The sequence below is a fragment of the Squalius cephalus genome (genome assembly GCF_949319135.1).
Source record: "Squalius cephalus genome assembly, chromosome: 16".
NCBI lineage: Eukaryota > Metazoa > Chordata > Actinopteri > Cypriniformes > Leuciscidae > Squalius > Squalius cephalus.
The window spans coordinates 15,572,682-15,590,586 of NC_137137.1; the positions used below are offsets into that span (position 1 = coordinate 15,572,682).

At 39.5% G+C, this 17,905-nt stretch overlaps 2 protein-coding genes across 3 annotated transcripts; both read right to left on the minus strand.

Moving 5' to 3' along the window:
- Positions 1 to 8: 8 nt before the first annotated feature.
- Positions 9 to 5,649, minus strand: tuba5 (tubulin alpha 5). The gene is made up of 5 exons (XM_079895998.1): positions 5,501 to 5,649; positions 3,529 to 3,751; positions 3,195 to 3,343; positions 2,037 to 2,717; positions 9 to 1,956 (listed from the first exon to the last, which is right to left on the minus strand). The coding sequence occupies exons 1-5, from the start codon at positions 5,501 to 5,503 to the stop codon at positions 1,663 to 1,665; spliced, it is 1,350 nt and encodes a 449-aa protein (XP_079752124.1). The 5' UTR covers positions 5,504 to 5,649; the 3' UTR covers positions 9 to 1,662.
- A 1,136-nt stretch (positions 5,650 to 6,785) lies between these two features.
- Positions 6,786 to 17,899, minus strand: klhl12 (kelch-like family member 12). 2 transcript variants are annotated; one of them, XM_079896677.1, is made up of 12 exons: positions 17,677 to 17,899; positions 16,472 to 16,710; positions 14,397 to 14,550; positions 11,778 to 11,995; positions 10,207 to 10,356; positions 9,928 to 10,042; positions 9,636 to 9,742; positions 9,317 to 9,512; positions 8,793 to 8,951; positions 8,498 to 8,596; positions 8,077 to 8,263; positions 6,786 to 7,955 (listed from the first exon to the last, which is right to left on the minus strand). In XM_079896677.1, the coding sequence occupies exons 2-12, from the start codon at positions 16,652 to 16,654 to the stop codon at positions 7,829 to 7,831; spliced, it is 1,695 nt and encodes a 564-aa protein (XP_079752803.1). In that variant the 5' UTR covers positions 16,655 to 16,710; positions 17,677 to 17,899; the 3' UTR covers positions 6,786 to 7,828. The 2 variants fall into 2 exon arrangements, with proteins under 2 accessions (XP_079752803.1, XP_079752802.1); XM_079896676.1 differs by having other exon boundaries at positions 9,636 to 9,781; positions 17,677 to 17,860.
- Positions 17,900 to 17,905: the final 6 nt, after the last annotated feature.

Genomic DNA, 17,905 nt, shown 5'->3' on the forward strand with positions numbered 1-17,905 from the left:
TCCATAGACAAAATACTATTTGTATTTATTTTATATGTCAGTCAACATTAGAGCGCCACCCTCAGGCTGAATAACGCAAGGACGTTAGAGACAGAATCAGCCCTACCTACATCTACTGACAGGAGCCTTTGTCTATTTATAAAGTTTTATAAATATTTGTTTTAACATAGAAAATGTGATGTATTCAAATGTCTTGAAGTCACACTATATATTAAAATATTCTAACAGGGTACACCTATCAGAACCCACCTGTGGATTAACTGCTTGAGTATATGATAAATACAAATTATTTCAAGTCTACAAACTAAAACAGCAATTACAATTGTTATCATGAAGAATTTCAGTGCTTTAGGATTACTTTTCAGCAGGAGAGGATAAAGTGTCTACACGACTTGACAAGCAGCAAATCCTTGAGAAACCTTTAACATTTTGTTAATTTCCTGCCATTCAAAGTAACATGATATTCTGGAGTTACATATGAAACCAGTTTTTGTTTTTAGAGATCTTTAAACAAATGGATAAAACCTTGAACCTACTTTTATACCATATTTATGAAAGTCGAGTCACTGGCTAAAGCTTGACATCACTAATTAAACAAACAAAAAAAAAAACATCCTTTTAATCTCACCCTCAAGCCATCCTAGGTGTTTATGACTTTCTTCTTAGACGAATACAATCGGAGTTATATTAAAAATATCCTGGCTCTTCCAAGTTTTATATTGGCAGTGGCTTGCAACCAACAGATTGAAGCTCAAAAACATGCATCCATCCATCGTAAACAAACTCCAAACGGCTCCTGTGGGTTAATAAAGGCCTTCTGAAGCTAAATGATGAGTTTGTATTGTAAGAATTTTTTTTTTTTATATTTAACAAATTCTAGCTTCCGGCCAAACAAAAAAATATCAGCAGTACGTCGCATTACTCGCATAAATTGCGCTTTACACTCAAGTGTAATCCGTATGTTCATTTGGCCAGAAGCTAGTCATTTTACTTTAAGAAAAATATTAATATTTAAAACTTTATAAACTCGTAGTTTTGCTTCAGAAGACCTTTATTAACCCCCTGGAGCTGTTTGGAGTTTGTTTACGATGGATGGATACACGTTTTTGAGCTTCAATCTGTTGGTTGCAATCCACTGCCATTATAAAACTTAGAAGAGCCAGGATATTTTTTTTAATATAACTCCGATTGGATTCGTCTGAAAAAAGAAAGTCATAAACACCTAGGATGGCTTGAGGGTGAGTAAATCATGGGCTAATTCTCATTTGAAAGTGAACACTCCTTTAAGGGATTCATTCCTTTTTAAGGAAAGAATACACATACATAAATAGACAGGACAATTTATTCTGAAATGGTATTTATCACTTACAACATGATATGTGAGAGACAAGTCAGCTTACAAAACAGTGTTCACAGACAGAACTGCCTTGCTTTTCCAAGCAACTCATTTCTTGTGAAAGAAGACAGAATAGGAGGTATAGAAAACAACAAAACCTGACACAAAAGAATATTTATGTCTCACACATCAGGGCATTGTTCCCTATCATTGGGATTTCATAAGGAAGCTTGTCATTTGAGAGGTAAAAATACTGCTTGTAAGTGCTGGAGTAGGACTAGTTCCTCTTCTAACTGTAGGTCTCAGATCAGCCTCTTAAACAGTCTTTAATACTCCTCTCCCTCCTCTTCATCCTCCACAGACTCGGCACCAACCTCCTCATAATCTTTCTCCAGTGCGGCAAGATCCTCTCTGGCCTCTGAGAACTCTCCCTCTTCCATTCCTTCACCGACATACCAGTGTACGAAGGCACGCTTGGCGTACATCAAATCGAACTTGTGGTCCAGTCGGGCCCAGGCCTCGGCAATAGCCGTGGTGTTGCTCAGCATGCACACAGCTCTCTGTACCTTGGCCAGGTCTCCACCAGGAACTGCTGTAGGTGGCTGGTAATTAATGCCAACCTGTAGAGAAAGAGGACACATTGTTAACTTGACTGAAGTTTGAATTAAGTACACTTAAATGTCTTGTCAATCCTTCCCACCTTGAATCCAGTTGGGCACCAGTCCACAAACTGGATGGAACGTTTGGTCTTAATGTTGGCAATAGCGGCATTGACATCTTTGGGCACGACATCACCACGATAAAGCATACAGCAGGCCATGTACTTCCCATGCCGGGGGTCACACTTCACCATCTGATTGGACGGCTCAAAGCAGGCGGTGGTGATCTCAGACACGGACAGCTGCTCATGGTAAGCCTTCTCAGCAGAGATGATGGGAGAGTATGTGACTAGGGGAAAGTGGATTCTGGGATATGGCACCAAATTGGTCTGGAACTCGGTAAGATCGACATTCAGGGCGCCATCAAAGCGCAGCGAAGCGGTGATGGAGGACACGATCTGACCGATGAGACGGTTGAGGTTGGTGTAGCTGGGGCGCTCGATGTCAAGATTTCTGCGGCAGATGTCATAGATTGCCTCGTTATCTACCATGAAGGCACAGTCAGAGTGTTCCAGGGTGGTGTGGGTGGTTAGGATGGAGTTATAAGGCTCAACCACAGCAGTGGAGACCTGGGGAGCGGGATAGATAGCAAACTCGAGCTTGGACTTCTTGCCGTAGTCGACCGAGAGACGCTCCATCAGGAGGGACGTGAAACCGGAGCCAGTGCCTCCACCAAAACTGTGGAAAATCAGGAAACCCTGGAGACCGGTGCACTGGTCTGTCTAGATCAGGAGAGGGGGAAAAAATAAAGAGAAACAATGAGTTAATCATATATATGTGTCTAAATTACACTTATGTAAATGGATATGGATTGTTTACTCCTCTACCATCATGTTTTTCAAAACTGGCGTGACATTTCCATGATATTTTGTGGAACAAAAAACACAGAAATGTAATTTTGTTTGATAGAAACAAAATTCTTACATTTAACTGTGCAAGCTCATTTCCTCAATTTTTTACATTCAGAATAGCCTTACCAACATCTTATACTCATTTAAAAGTTCTCCTTTAAAAATACTAATTTAATAAGTTAAATGTAATCTTTAGCCAATCTCAATAAATATCCATTTTTCATTTTGTACAATATAATGTTGTGATACCCAAATGCACTTGTAGAACTTACAGATTGAATGCCTAATGTTGGCATTAAGTTAAATATTACATTAAGTGCATCCTTAGTTCTCAATTATAGTTCATACCAGTTTGCGGACCCGCTCCAGCACCATATCAATAATCTCCTTGCCAACAGTGTAATGGCCTCGGGCATAATTATTTGCTGCATCTTCCTTCCCAGAGATGAGCTGCTCCGGATGAAACAGTTGCTTGTAGATTCCAGACCTTACCTCATCTGAAACATAAGATACAGGTCTTTTTGATATTCAGCTCTTTAAAAAAAAAAAACTTAAGCTTAACTATTTGCAGTCTGGATGTTGGCTAAAGTACACATACATTTCAACATTTCAGGGGTAATAAAACTGGTTTACTACAAGATAGAATTTTTATGATGGTTGATCCCTTTCAATAACCATTTACCAATGACTGAAGGCTCCAGATCCACAAACACAGCTCGTGGCACATGCTTCCCAGAGCCAGTCTCACTGAAGAAAGTGTTGAAGGAGTCATCCCCACGACCAATGGTCTTATCACTCGGCATATTGCCATCAGGCTGGATGCCATGCTCCAGGCAATACAACTCCCAGCATGCATTGCCAATCTGTACTCCGGCCTGGCCCACATGGATGGAGATGCACTCACGCTGCACAAAGAAAAAGAAATTGCTTTAAATGGCTGCCAACCAATAGCTGCCTCCAGGCCCGTGAACCTGGTGACCTCAGTACAAGAAAAAAAGACTGCTTTTTTTTTTTGCCAGGCAGCTTTTCAATTACAAGTAATTAAAATAAACTTCTAATCTCATTTTTAAGACTATAGCCTTTTGAGTCAATTAAATGTGGGATATATTGCCCTTGAACCTATTGAAGCTGAAACTCCAATTAAAGTCCTAACTTCCTCTTGCAGCTGAACTTGAAACTATAATTAGTTCAATCACTAACTGGAAGGGTTGGAAGGTGAGACTGAACAGTACTAGGGAACCTGGAGAACCCCTGAGCCAGATTCCTGCATTTTAGTGAGTTTATAATAACTTCTTTAGTCTGATCTGAAGACCAAAGATATCCAGTGAACATATTTGCTGAATCTCTTTAAGAAATCATTTAAATCTCATTACCTTAAAGTTCCTACCACCAGTGTTAAAATGATAGTTCAGGAATGTTCCATACCTGTGTGACTTTCTTCAAAATGAGATATTAAAGCGACAGCTTCAGTCACCGGCATTCACTTTATTCATATGGAGAGGGAAAGGAACTCAACTCATTGAAAGGAGACTGACGCAGTCAATTCTTACTCATGTCTCATTTTGTGTTCCATGAAGGAAGAAAAACCCACACAAGTTTGGAACAACATGCGGACAGAATTCTAATTGCATTAAAGAACATAAGTCTTAGTGCATTTCCTTCCAGGAAAAACTCTGGTATCTCACAGGCACATTTAAATCAGAACTTTTTGTGAAGATTACCACATCCCATTTTTCAACTTATAAAAAAAAAAAATGGTTGACAGTAGAGCGCACTCCGATCTCTCGCGCTTTATCGTAAAATGGACGACAGGAAGGAGCCGTAACCTGAACTATTGCAAAATAGAGGAAGTAGAAAATAATTATGCGCCAAACATCAAGACAACGACACAAACAAGTAACATCATTTTTAAAAGAACTATCGCTCCAAGAGTAGCTTTAGGGTTAAGAGTCTTTAAAAGTTGGGAGGGAAACAAGTCAGCAGACTCCCATCCCCCAGCCTCGCGCTCCCCTCTGACCGCGCGCGTGAAAGGCCTCCGCAGTTGGATTCGAGGAATTCCTCATGCGCAGCGTAGGAGTTACATATCCCATTCCCAATACGGTTTAATCATACATTCCGATCGGAAAAGATTACATTCATTTTCAAAGGTCGCATACATAATCACGTTTCCTCCCAATAAATATTTCACGTCAAAGCGAAGACACGGAAGAGAAACGACGCATGTAATCGTTTTATTAAGTTAGTTGATAATGTGACAAAAGTAACTTGATGCGTCAATGTCTTAAAGGGATAGTTCACTCAAATTAAGTCACCCTCATGTTAGTCCAAATTTATATACTTTTTTTTCTCAAGTACTGATAGTTTGAGTCACATCTTTTTAAACGTGAATGCAGACAGTCAATCGGCCCAAAATCTCGTTATGTGTTACACGAAAGAACGAAAGTCATGGTTTTACAACACAAAGTGAATGTTAGAATTTTCATTTAAGTGAACTGCTCCTTTAACATGCTTCAAAGAGAGCCACGCGACTACTAAGTAAAAGTCGGTTTAATACAACGCAAATTAAAAAAAATAATTGTGAAAAATACCACGTTTGACTTTTTATTGTTAAAGCTGTAAAGTATTAATATTTTAGTGACTAGAGTCTCACTTACCATTTTGACTTAGTCTTCGTGGACACAAGTTTTTTTTTTAGAAAATGTTAATGTCTTTCGGTGGGAAAAATCACCAAAAGTCTGTTTTGAGCTTCGTTGAGTGCAGACCAGACGCGTTACGTGTCTTCGCCAACACAGCAATATGGGGCGAAAGGTCCGCGGTTCAGTCTATATACTCGCGTGCGCGCTCACACCGCCCGCTGCAGCTCGCAATTGGCCAGCAGCAGCATCAACACCCTCCTCGCCATATGATTGGTGTAACTAAACACTCATTTTAGATTTAAAAATGTTGCAACATTTCTAACCGTTCTCGAGAGCGAAACAATTAAAAACAACAAGCCTTTCCTTTTCCTGAGAATCCTGATAAGAAAATAGGTAATGGAATAGGAATAGGAATTATTCTTATTTTTTCGTCTTGACGAGAAGTGCAGGTTTCCTTAGAAAGTTCAAATGTCCTCTGAGGTGCATCAGGTAGCCTATTTCTTTTGTTCCGACAGATTTTCTTCACAAAAGTTCTTTAACATTATTAAACAGGGAAACGTTGAAAGCATCGAGATAGCACTGATGAGTAAAACAAATCTTTAAAATACTTTTTTAAGGTTTTGTTTTAAAAAAAAAGGTTGTCTTTTAGTCCATGCGTATCTGCTCTGATGTATTTATATGCTAGCTAGTGCATATACTCATGAAAGCTAACCAACTTTTATCAGATAAACATGTTTAAAGTTTATAGTCTTGATCATGTAGGGAAAAAGGCCTAAAATATTGATGACTCGTCAGGCACTATACAGAATTTTGTCCAATCAAATATCTAGAATCAGCACATCCCTCCTCCAAATGCCACCTGTAACTAACAAGGAAGTGGCCATCAAGTGGATACATAAATATCAAAATTAGAGTTCTGAGCACATGAATGTCTGAGCAGTTTTATTTACAAGTGGGAAACTTTATTTAAGACGTCGGAAAGGAGCATGTCGATTTGAAACATTATAAACTTTCAAGGGTTGCATTTTGTAACAAAAACAACATTTTATGTGTATTTCATGTGTAAGAAAATAATATTTTTAATTATTTTAAATTCAGATGTAATTATTTGGGTTTATTGTTCAGTATAATTCTTTTTCATAGCTACTTCCGTGTTGTTCCCGACTTGAATGCATGATTTTATAACGAACATACGAGGTTTGAGTTTCCCAGGTGTACTTAAAGGCAGCATTAGATACATATAGTCTCAACTTCTTGTTTCAGTAGGAAGTACGTCAGCACAATAAAGAAAACTGCAAATCTAACAATTTCAATGGGTCTTTAAATGTTTCATGAAATAATAGCCAATTCACCAGACAAAATTCAAATATTTTTGTCATTTTGGCAGAGGGAGTGCAGCTACCATGGCAATATTCAGCGAGCGTGGACCAGTGTAACTTGAGATTGATTTCTAGCATCTTCTATTTTAAAATGATCTTACAGGTAAGCTGATGTGAAACGTTCGTAAGGGCTTAAGTTTTGTTACATGATAAACAGACTTTTCCTTTATTGTCTTTATCATGGAATCACACTATTAAAACAGCATACCACATCAATGATATACTGCAGAACATCCACCATGCACATCATCCTTCATTCATATTAATGGGTCAGTTTTCAGTATTTAACAAGACACTTTTCACTGAGAGAGAGCACAGCTAAATTCACCCATGCATTCAGATTCACACTTAAAAACATCAGCACACTGGCTTTATGATATCTCGCTGATGGTTCTGTACATGACAGAGAAATCCCTGGTGCATCAGGCACATTGATAAAGGGTCGAGTCAATGAGAAGAGCCCCAGCAACCAGAGATGATGATGACAATGTCATAACGGACGTTACAGACAGGATCAAAACAGATTACGCAAAGCACCTCTGCTGTCGCATCCTGATGAATCTGACAATATTCTCTCCTTCAGGAAGGATTCAGTCACTTGGGCAGTAAGGCATACACATACTTGTCTCTTCTCTGAGACATTTTGACACCAGTAGATTATTATATTGCACTTTAAAGGACTCAACTGAGTGAATCTCACAAGTAATCAAAGATCACAGAGTTCTGCATGAAGAGAACAAAAACGTGAAACACACATGTTCACTGCATCATAAAGTTAGTGTTTTTCTCCCTCATTAAAAGAAAACAAGGACTGAGATCTCAGATGGCAAAAAACTTAAATCCAAAAAGAGGAAAGAGTCATAAAAAGGCTGGTAATGGGATCTGATGCTCCACTGAGCAGTGGAGCACAGATTCCAGCATCCAGAAGTCATTATAAAGCGCCTCTATGTCCAAATAGTTTCTCTTCTCATTTTTCTCTAAGCACACAAACTCCTGCATCACAGCGTTGTGTTGCCATTGAAGTCACCACTTCCCAGCTGTCAATCACAGGGTCGTAACATTCAATGCTGCTGAGCAGCGAGTTCCCATCATATCTGCAGAAAGAACATAGACGCAATATCAAAGCAAATGATTAAGTCATACATTTATTTTCTGGTAGTAACAACAGCACAAACACATTTGGGAAAGGTTCAATGTAATATATTGAAATCTTACCCTGCAATGGCATAGAGGCGGCCCCTCAGGACTGTGGCTCCTACGTAGCAGCGTGGCGTGCTCATATTGGCCACGGTGGTCCAATAGTCTGTGCGGATGTTGTACACTTCTACGGAAGACAGGTGGGCTGTGCCATCAAACCCTCCGACAACATATATGTGATCGTTCAGCAAAGCCACACCAGCCCCTGCAACATAAATATAAACAGTCACAGTATATAGCAGTAGTCTTCACTGGGGGTTTGCCAATTATTGTTTTTGTAATTTAAGAAAAAAATGCGCAAGAAAAAAACCATTTGAACAGTAGTATATGCAACATGCACTATATAGAAATGATTCTATTCACAAATAGCTTTAGGATCTGTTGTAGAATATATAAAAAAAATATATTTAAATGTGTAAAAAGGAGACTGCGAGTGTACCTGAGCGTTTGTTGGCCATGGGAGTGACGCTGGTCCAGTGTCCCGTGTGAGGGTCATACCGCTCTACAGAATTCAGGATGTTCAGACCATCATAACCACCTGAAGCCACAACAACACAATGTTTACCAAGTCTGAAAATCTGCATGTCTATCTGAACATGTCTGTGCCAAGCCTTTTGAGTTCCTGCCATTATTGATGCTAGTTAGGAGCAACCGCATTCCTGATTTCTCAGCACAAGAAAATGTCCAGACTTCCAGTCATATTCATTTACCTTCAACAACTAATAAAACGCTACCTAAACAGTAAATGAGGCCGCTGGCTACAACAAGTCCTGCTCCCTCTCTGGCAGTCTGCATATCTCCCAGCATGCTCCACTGGTCAATATTGGGGTCATAACGCTCCATGCTGGTGTGACGTCGACTGCCATCGAATCCACCCGCAACATAGATCATATCTGTGAAAGAAGAAAAAACAGTCTAAGCTGACTAGTTCTAAAAAAAAAACTAAAAAAAAAAACTTTCAGATTGAAATAATGCTGGTTTGTTCAACCGACTTGCAAAAGAAAAGTGCTTCAGGCGATGTAGCCTAATAAAAGAAAATCATCCTTCTCTACATCCACGGAACCCACATAAACTCACTGAACTTGTTTGGTTGGCAGATTTTGTTTCTGTCTTATGTGAACTGTACTGCTTCATTCAATGCTCATATACCTGTAAATCTTCATAAACGCAACCCACCTTGACCCAGAATACAGAAGAAACCACTAGAACTCTACGAATGTGTAAGAACAAGCATAATTTCCCTATACAGAATAGGTACCTCCGAGGGTTGTAGCTCCTGCAAGGCCTCTGCGTACATTCATTGTGGCGACAGAGTACCAGACTCCATCTTCATCTGCAGTGTAGTCCAAACACTCAACCGAACTCAACCGCGATCGGCCGTCATACCCACCAATAACGTAAACGCGATCATTCAGGGCGACAGTGGCAACATAGCGTCGCTTCCTTGCAATGTTCTGGAACATAAAAGATGTTTTGGTATCGGTCCTTCCTCTGCTAAACAGACATGATGTTTGCTTCAGTGACCGTTTTGTCCACTGACACTGGGGAATGTTTTATCAATGTAAAGCATAACTCACAGGAAGAAAGCTCCACTCTCGGGTCTTGGGATCATACTTCTCTACCACGTCTATGGGTGATTGCTGGCTGCCAAATCCTCCGATAACCAACAAAACCTCTTTGGCACCTAAAACCCATTCCAGTGTCAGAAAGTAGTTGTACGAGGCTTAACAAGAAAATCACAAACATGTTAAGACATGCCAAACTGATTCAGCGAAAGAGTGAAATGACATAATGAATGATATATTTAGAGGATTAATTAGACTGAAGGATTTCAGGCCTAAATACTGAAAACACACAGAGGCATCAGACCGAGTCTCGCTTGGGTTCGAGGACTCTGCATCTCGCTGCGTAACTCTGGCCGGAGGTGAAACTTCTTTGCTTCGTCCACCAAATCTCGACATGGCAGACTGCAGCGTATCAATGGCTGAAACAGATACAAACACTCAATACAAATGTACAAATATCATGCAGTAACACACACAAAACAAAAAACACAGGTGGGGACATTGACCCCATGAACATTAAGATCTTTGTAACTGCAGCATCCTTTACATTCATATAGGCAGCGTGTATTTGGCAGAAGCTAACCTCTATGTCAATGACATCTGTGATGTATCGTGGGGTTAGCAGCGGCATGCGCACATACTCCAGTAGATCAGACAGGTATGGCTCTCTTTCTTTTCTGTTGTGCTTCACCCAGTTCAGAACTGCCTCGAATACAGGCTCCTCTGAGTCAACCTACAAATGTACAGTAACATGCAGATTTGTTGAGACACAAACTTTATTTGTTGCTTCTAATTTTCATGGTTTAGATCTGACTTCTGCACGATACTATAAATTTAAGTCCAAACGTTGTAATTACACCTTCAGAATTAATGGACCGTGGTGAGAGACAAGAATTTAACAACACAAAAGGTACGCGTTTTTGTCTGAGAGTCCATGTGTGCATAAAACAAGACAAGAAGGGGGGTTACAGGTCTGCACTTGTGTTTTTACTTGTCTTTATTACACTTTGTTGCTGAAAGTCTCAAAAACACAAAAGAAAGACATTTTAAACTTGCGTAGAAATATGGGACTCCAAACTAGCCTGAACTGGTTCCTATGTGCTATCATAATGTGTTTTTTAATTGCTTGTGCCCTTCAATTGGAATCAGAAATATTGAAATTACAACTTTCAAGCACATAAATGACCAAGCAAAGTCATATTTACAAGATGAACTCAAAATTCTAGATGATACACAAGATAACATAATATAATATATCTCTAATCTAAGCCCCTTTCACACAGCACATTGATCCCGGGAAATTGCCGTAACATTGCTAGAGTGCCTTCTGTGTGAATGCAAACACGTCCCAGGATTGATGCCGGGATGGGGACCTAGTAACATTGCCGGGATCAGTCCCGGAATGCGCCCTGTGTGAACAAAAGCCAGGACCAATGCCGTAAGGGGTGTGTCGTAGTGATGATGATGCACGTGCCATCGCACGGGCCTTTCTACAACCTATGCTACAGCATATGGGGAATGAGCCACTCTGCAAACCCAGTGGCGCTACTGGGGAGTATGGACTCTTCTTCGTGTAGAAATGATGAAGAGTTATCAGCAGAACTGACATCTGATAGGAGTTATCACATCCTGACGTCACTTGTCTTTACGGATGTGTGTGAACACATTTTCACAGATTCCGGAAAATCACTGGCAGTGTGAATGAACCAAAATCAAACGATCGCGGGACAAATCCCAAGACACATTATCTGTGTATTTTCCAGAATCTCAGTGTGAAAGGGGCTTCAAGTCTTTAGTGAATGGTAAAGAATGATTTTGCAAGTTTAATTTTACAGGCTGAATTTTTATCATTTTAAAGGGGTGATGTATGGAACAACTGATGCAACAAGTGTAAAGTTAATCATTCAACTTTCATGTTTTGCTTAATGCAACACATTTAGATACCATGTATAAATAAATTAGAGAGATGATCATTCAGATGTAGTCATTTGTTTCCTGTTCACAATATAATTCATTTGTTTCGTTTAGACTACTTCCGTGTTATGTTTCTGACTTGAATGTGTGGCACTGTCGCAATAAGTCAAAGGTACGAGTTTCCCAGGTGCACTTGAAGGCAGGGACTCATTCAGAGTGAAATAGAGCAGACAATCTCACCTGGATCTCATCACACTTGATGAGTTTTTCCACTTCACTCTGACTGAGCAGCATAAACTCTTCCTGTTGCACCACCTCAGCAAAATGCTTTTGTGAGAACAGTTCAGCAGCCTGCATCAAGTCCAGACAGTTGTGCGTTTCTGCAAAGTCTCTGATTCCCAGGCAGTTTGATGGATCCAACTGACTATTAAGAAAATCACAGCAAGCCCTTTTCACACCTGTAAAGAACACACACACACGCACACACACAAATAACATCAGACTGGATTATTTGTGCATTAAATACAGCAGAATAACATCCACTCAACAGGCAAATTGAATAAATTCATCAAGCAGATATAAAGAGGCAAACTCAAGATTTTTTTCCCCGCACACATATTATGGCTTCAGTTTGATGATTCAAGAACATTCATTTCTTGTTCTTGGTGTGCTGGGAAACGGGTTTTCGTCTCTAATGCAGATCGCCTGAGGGATCTGGCTAGTTATACTGCTCTTGATGGTGATTTCCAATTCCTTCTGCTCAAAGTAACCCAGAAGCCTAATGCTGCCACCATCATTTTTGACAGCAGGGAGTGTCGGGAGCAGGTGTTACCTGAGTGTCAAGCTACATTTTGTTTGTTTTAAACATCGTTTCAATATCAGGACAAAGAGCTCAACCTTCAAAAGCTTTTAGGTTTTGTCACAGGCCGTTTTTTGTCACAAACTTTCTCAGAAACGTCTTCTAGATTGAGTGATTTCAATAATCTAGTTTGAATAGATTTTTTGGATGCCTTAACAGTTTTCCCCCTTTTTCAGACAATGTACAATTGCTGTGTAGTTTTGACTGTTCTCCTGCATGTTTTCCTTTGTGATTTGCTTATCTTTGACTCGTGCATGTTTAACTACACATGACACAACGAGAAATCTGTTTCATATAAAAGCTGTTCTTTTAAAATAACCATTCATTAAAAAATCCTTTAAAAAAAACAATTCACAAAAATATTAAGTAGCACAATTGTTTTCATCATTGATAATAAGAATAAATATTTCTTGAGCACTACTGTCAAGTTTAAAACCAGGTAAAAGTAACTTCTGATTGGTGTGCATTCTCTTAAAGGTGCAGTAAATGCTATCTGGTAAACGCTGTTGATATTTGAAATCACGAAAACAAACACGCCCCTACCCAAAAGGATCACACCCCTATCTTGATGCCTCCGCCCACACATTCACATACACACCATGCAACACAGGCCTGCCGCCCGAGGTATGATGTCATCAATAAGTGAAAGCAATTTATGTTACTATGATAATTCAGGTCGAATGACTAATTATTATTTAGCTCCTCTACTCCTTCAATGGCAAAGTCATCCTTTCCATCCCAAAAAACAAACACAGTTTTCATGAACATAACACGATAGTCCAAGTAACTAATATATTACAACGGTGACAAGATCAAGGGGTTATAGCGATCAGTAAAATGGGAACCAAAAGAAAAAACATATTAGGAGTGTTCTCACTTTTCGGACACACTTTACATGATGCTTAAAACCGACGGTGGAGGAGGTTTAGACGTACCAGGCTTATAATAATAATAATAATAATAATAATAATAATAATAATAATGCAAATGAACAAACAAGCAAAGATGACAGACACGAGTATATTCAAGCAATAGACAGCATATCTTAGTTCTGTGAAACACAGCAAAACCAACATTTACTCACATATCAAGAAGAAAAAAAGCAACCTCGGCGTCCGTTTTCAGGCCTTCCCGCTCCTTAATGTCTCTCCAGCGCTGGAAAGCTTCTCCGATATTAACGCGGGTCCTACCTCTTGCCTGATTGTAACCCAAGTTATATTCCCCTGGCCCAGTGACTCCTTATCATCCTCTTTTGTATATTCTCTGCCATCTCTCACTTTTGTGTTTTCTCTGCCATCTCACTCTTTCTATAGTTGTTCTGCTAATGTCTGTGCAGTGAGATCTCTCTCCTCCTCCATCATGAGTATATACAGCCCTTACTGCTGATTGGCTACAAGTGTGTTTTGATGTTCGGTCCGATCCACTTTCAGCAGCGTTGTTCATAAATTGCTTACTGCACCTTTAAGATACATCTGTTAATGTTTGGTAAAAATTGCCATACGTCCTATGTTTTTCTTTTGTGGAGACAGTGAAGACAGACACAGATTGAATAAAAAAAACCTCTTAGAGATCAATCAAATTCTTCTCTAATCTCTATCTTCAGCAGCAGAGCTGTAATAGCAGGTCTCTGGCAATATTTGCACCCTGATTTCATGCAGGTTTGTACTTGTGTTTGTCTCCTTCATAATTAAGAGTCTCAGTGACTCCTTATCATGCTCAGATCTCAGCAAGCATGCGATGTTCATTTCCTCATAACAGAAAAACAATCAAATCATGCAGAATCTTTTTTTTTTACATATCACATGTAAAATCATATACATACCAGGTTAAAAAATGATTATAATGTGTTATACTTAATGTGTTTTTCACTTTAAGCACATATAAAAATTGATAAATGTTGTACATGTAATCAACTCTCAAATCTGAAATGGGTTTGTTAATGTTAGAATCCAATCACAAAGAAACAGCAATGTGAGCTGGGCTGGTTTGTGTGTTTGTACCTTTAAGCTGCAGGAGACAGGCAGCAGGCAGCAGCTCTTGAACGTTTTCTACAGTAACCAGCACCGTCTCTGTGTAAACAAAATCCAGCAGGATCTCCATGGTGGACGCTGTGAGGCCCTGAATGTCCACAAAGGACTTCCCTTTTTCAGCAAGCTATGGAGTAACAAGAAAATAGACTGATATATAAAAAATAAAATAAAAGATTTTTCTTTTTACATCCACATTTAAATCAAAACACAATTTAGACTGTAGATTAAACATGATGCAAGCTTATGGATTTATTCATACTTGGGGTAAAAGCTGTCACATGTTTTTTTTTTTTTACATTGTTATTTTTCTTCCCTTGTCTTGGCAAAAAACTGACCAATAAGAAATAAGCCAGCTCTCAGGAACCAGCATTTCAGATTGTGAGTACAAAATAAAAGCTACAGCGGGAACAAATGATCGAAACAAAAAAAGTGACAAGTGCAGCAAATGCATAATATTTCTACCCTATCACCACAGCTGTAATATTATCATTATAGAGTGCTTCAAGGATGGCGCATTTTTGTAGGCAAAAAACGGAAGTGCGTTAGCATTTTTGCACTTCCCGTTCCATTGTCCTGAAGTCAATGGGTTTTTTTGAATGGGTTTTTGGATAAATGCCTGAAATAAGGTGTTTGGTGAACACAAGCTCAAAATATTTTCACGTTTTATTCTATTACTTAAAACTTGACTTTTACGTGTTTTAAAAAAAGGGGGTTGCTAACAAGTGGTTGAATGGGACTACAGAGGCTGTAGTCAGCCGAACAGGTAACCACATCTACTCACTAGTCCACTTTCACAGCCTCATTGTGTTTAAATGTGTACCCTTGCAAACTATTTCAACTCAAACTTTCAGGGATTTGTTTTTTCTTAATTAAGACTGAAAGAGTTGTTGGAAGCCTAATGGTGGTGACGTTAAAGGAACACGCCATCGTTTTTTGAAATAGGGGTTATTCACCGTCTCCCCTACATTTAGATAGGTGGGCAAACGCATTTTTGTCTCAGTGCATGCGAGATATCAGATATCTTGGCTGCAGAGACAGCGGATTTCAGGTGTTGTGTGATATCTCAGCGCCCAAGTAGCAGTGCTTCGCCTGTGCTTCACCCCAATATAGTCCCAAGTCAATATCTGCCTAGGAAATCACCTAGTCTTAATCTGCATTGCTATTTGTACTTGTTGTGAATACGCAGGCCACACCTTTTTTTATTATCACTTTTACTCACGACATGCTATCCGGCAACAAAGGATTCCATTCATTATGCTATGCTAAGCTAGCGGCGGCGCTGCCAGACTGAGACAATGCATGCACTGAGACAAAAATGTGTTTGCCCACCTATCTAAATGTAGGGGAGACAGTGAATAACCCCTATTTCAAAAAACTGTGGCGTGTTCCTTTAAAGCCACGAGACCTTGGTGTAGTTCGTTTATATCCTACGTTTAGCTTTTGACTTCTGATGATTGTATTTAGGCTTCAAAATTCATGAATGTGATGTTCATTTGTGAAGATTATCATGATGAACAAAATGTGTAAGAATCATACATTTTTGTTGGAGCTTAAGTTCTGCAATAAATCAACAGCCAATGGAAAAATGTTAGGGGTTTTTGTTGAGGGACCCAGGGTGACGCTAACTTCCAGGCTGGCCTACAAAAAACATCATTACTATTATCTTTATATTATATATACCTATATTATGCTATATAACTATTTTTCCTACATTGTAGAACATTGTCATCAATCAGTTTGCATCTAGCTTGAATGCATGTGTCGTGTTCACTCTAGTAACACTGAACCAGCTTCAACATACATGCCTGCACCTCCTAATGTGAAGGAGCAGAATTGCACCAAAGTGAATTTTTTTTTTTTTTTTTTTTACATATGTGCCAATTTTATTGATATGGATTAGTAGAGAGGACAGGAAATTTTGAAGCATTTCTGTTGGACCCCAATGGAGTGTATTTTGATACAACGAACAGACAGCTCCAGTTAAGACCACAGTGATTTCTGTAACGTGAGTGAGGAGGAGTGTGCATATAGAGGGTGTTTGTTACCTCACTGGTGAACATGGCACAGAAATAATCACTGCAAGCTGCCAACACAATGCGGTGGGCCGGGAAATCTGTGCCCTCCACCCTCAGAGTGATGTCACACAGCGTGTTACTCTTTCTTAGGGCGTTCATGGCATTCAAAATGGACTTGGCGTGCGAATTGGTCATGATGTCCTTGGGCGCCATGACGACAGGGGGTGGGGTGGAGTGGCAAAGCCTCAGGCACTGCAGGATGATGACTTCTGCAGGACACACCAATCAGTGACCAGTCTAAAACAACACAGCTGATCCCAAATACACAAATAATCCAAACTTGTATTACTTTCTTTCTTCTGTGGCACATAAAGGAAGATATTTTGAAGAATATTGGTAGTTTTGGTTCCCAATAACTTTCATTGTATGGACAAAAGTCAGTGGGAACCAAAACTGTTTGATTACCAACATTCTTCAAAATATCTTATTTCAAGATAAATAGAAGAAAGTTTGGAAAGACTTAGGGGTTTGGAAAGATATGAGGGTGAGTAAATGATGACAGAATTATAATTATTGGGTGGCCTATATCACTTTAAGATCAGACCATTTTTTGTATCTGTGTATGATGCTGCCTTCACGTGCTATCGGAAAATTCCTACTTCCCACTTCTGAAGTCGTGATTACGAGCTCGTCGCATTCAAATTTTGACTTGAGTGGGCGTTAATGTCCAATTTTTTAACAAGGAAACTAGTATTTACGATAATTCCGATAGCACGTAATATAAAGGCAGCATTAGCTTAGAAATATGCAGCTGTATTTTGACATTTGTTGAGAAAGTTACATTTAAAAAGGTCTGTGTCTCAAAAGAAGCAGTGTCTCAATGAAACGACTCACTACGCATCCTTTAGGATACATTAATATTTTCAGAAGTATCTCAGACAGAAAGGGGCATTCTGAAACATAACGATACAACCATGTAAATATATAAACAATGAAATATTTTAGAAAAGGTCTAACGTTAGCTGTAGGCTGAGGGACATTACGCCTGTGTTACAACAGACGCAAAACAGGAATCTTTTCTTCGTATTTAATATTTTCCTCGTAAAACTTAATCTGAAAGTGTTGGTGTAAATCAGGTGAGAGTTTAAGTTTCACAGAGGTGATATGAGGCTACATGCTAAGGCTAACTAAAAACGGATGCTAACCCACACATAAACATCTTTATGTGAACTCACAGCGTACAGCTGATCCACAGCGGAACAGAAACGAAACAGGACTGGATGACAGCACACGGCGGTCTATTTGGACATCTGCTGGCACCCCTAACAGGGAGACCCTCGCAGGTGTGAATTGGATCAATTTTACTCCAGCAATGAAAAGAACATAGCTCATGTGTGCGCGCATCCCCAGCAAAACACTGCGACGTCACCAGCGCGCGTGCGCTTTCAGCGGCTCTGCGCACTA

What these genes read in the sequence shown, in the direction of transcription:
- tuba5 (XM_079895998.1), bottom strand. An exon ending in TCTGGAGCCTTCAGTCATTG is followed by an intron (nt 3,344 to 3,528) that starts GTAAATGGTTAT and finishes CTTATGTTTCAG; the next exon opens with ATGAGGTAAGGTCTGGAATC. An exon ending in TGGAGCGGGTCCGCAAACTG is followed by an intron (nt 2,718 to 3,194) that starts GTATGAACTATA and finishes CTCCTGATCTAG; the next exon opens with ACAGACCAGTGCACCGGTCT.
- klhl12 (XM_079896676.1), bottom strand. Translation starts at nt 16,654, where the DNA reads ATGGCGCCCAAGGACATCATGACCAATTCGCACGCCAAGTCCATTTTG. An exon ending in TCAAGTGTGATGAGATCCAG is followed by an intron (nt 10,357 to 11,777) that starts GTGAGATTGTCT and finishes GTACATTTGTAG; the next exon opens with GTTGACTCAGAGGAGCCTGT. An exon ending in AGGAGCTACAACCCTCGGAG is followed by an intron (nt 8,952 to 9,316) that starts GTACCTATTCTG and finishes CTTCTTTCACAG; the next exon opens with ATATGATCTATGTTGCGGGT.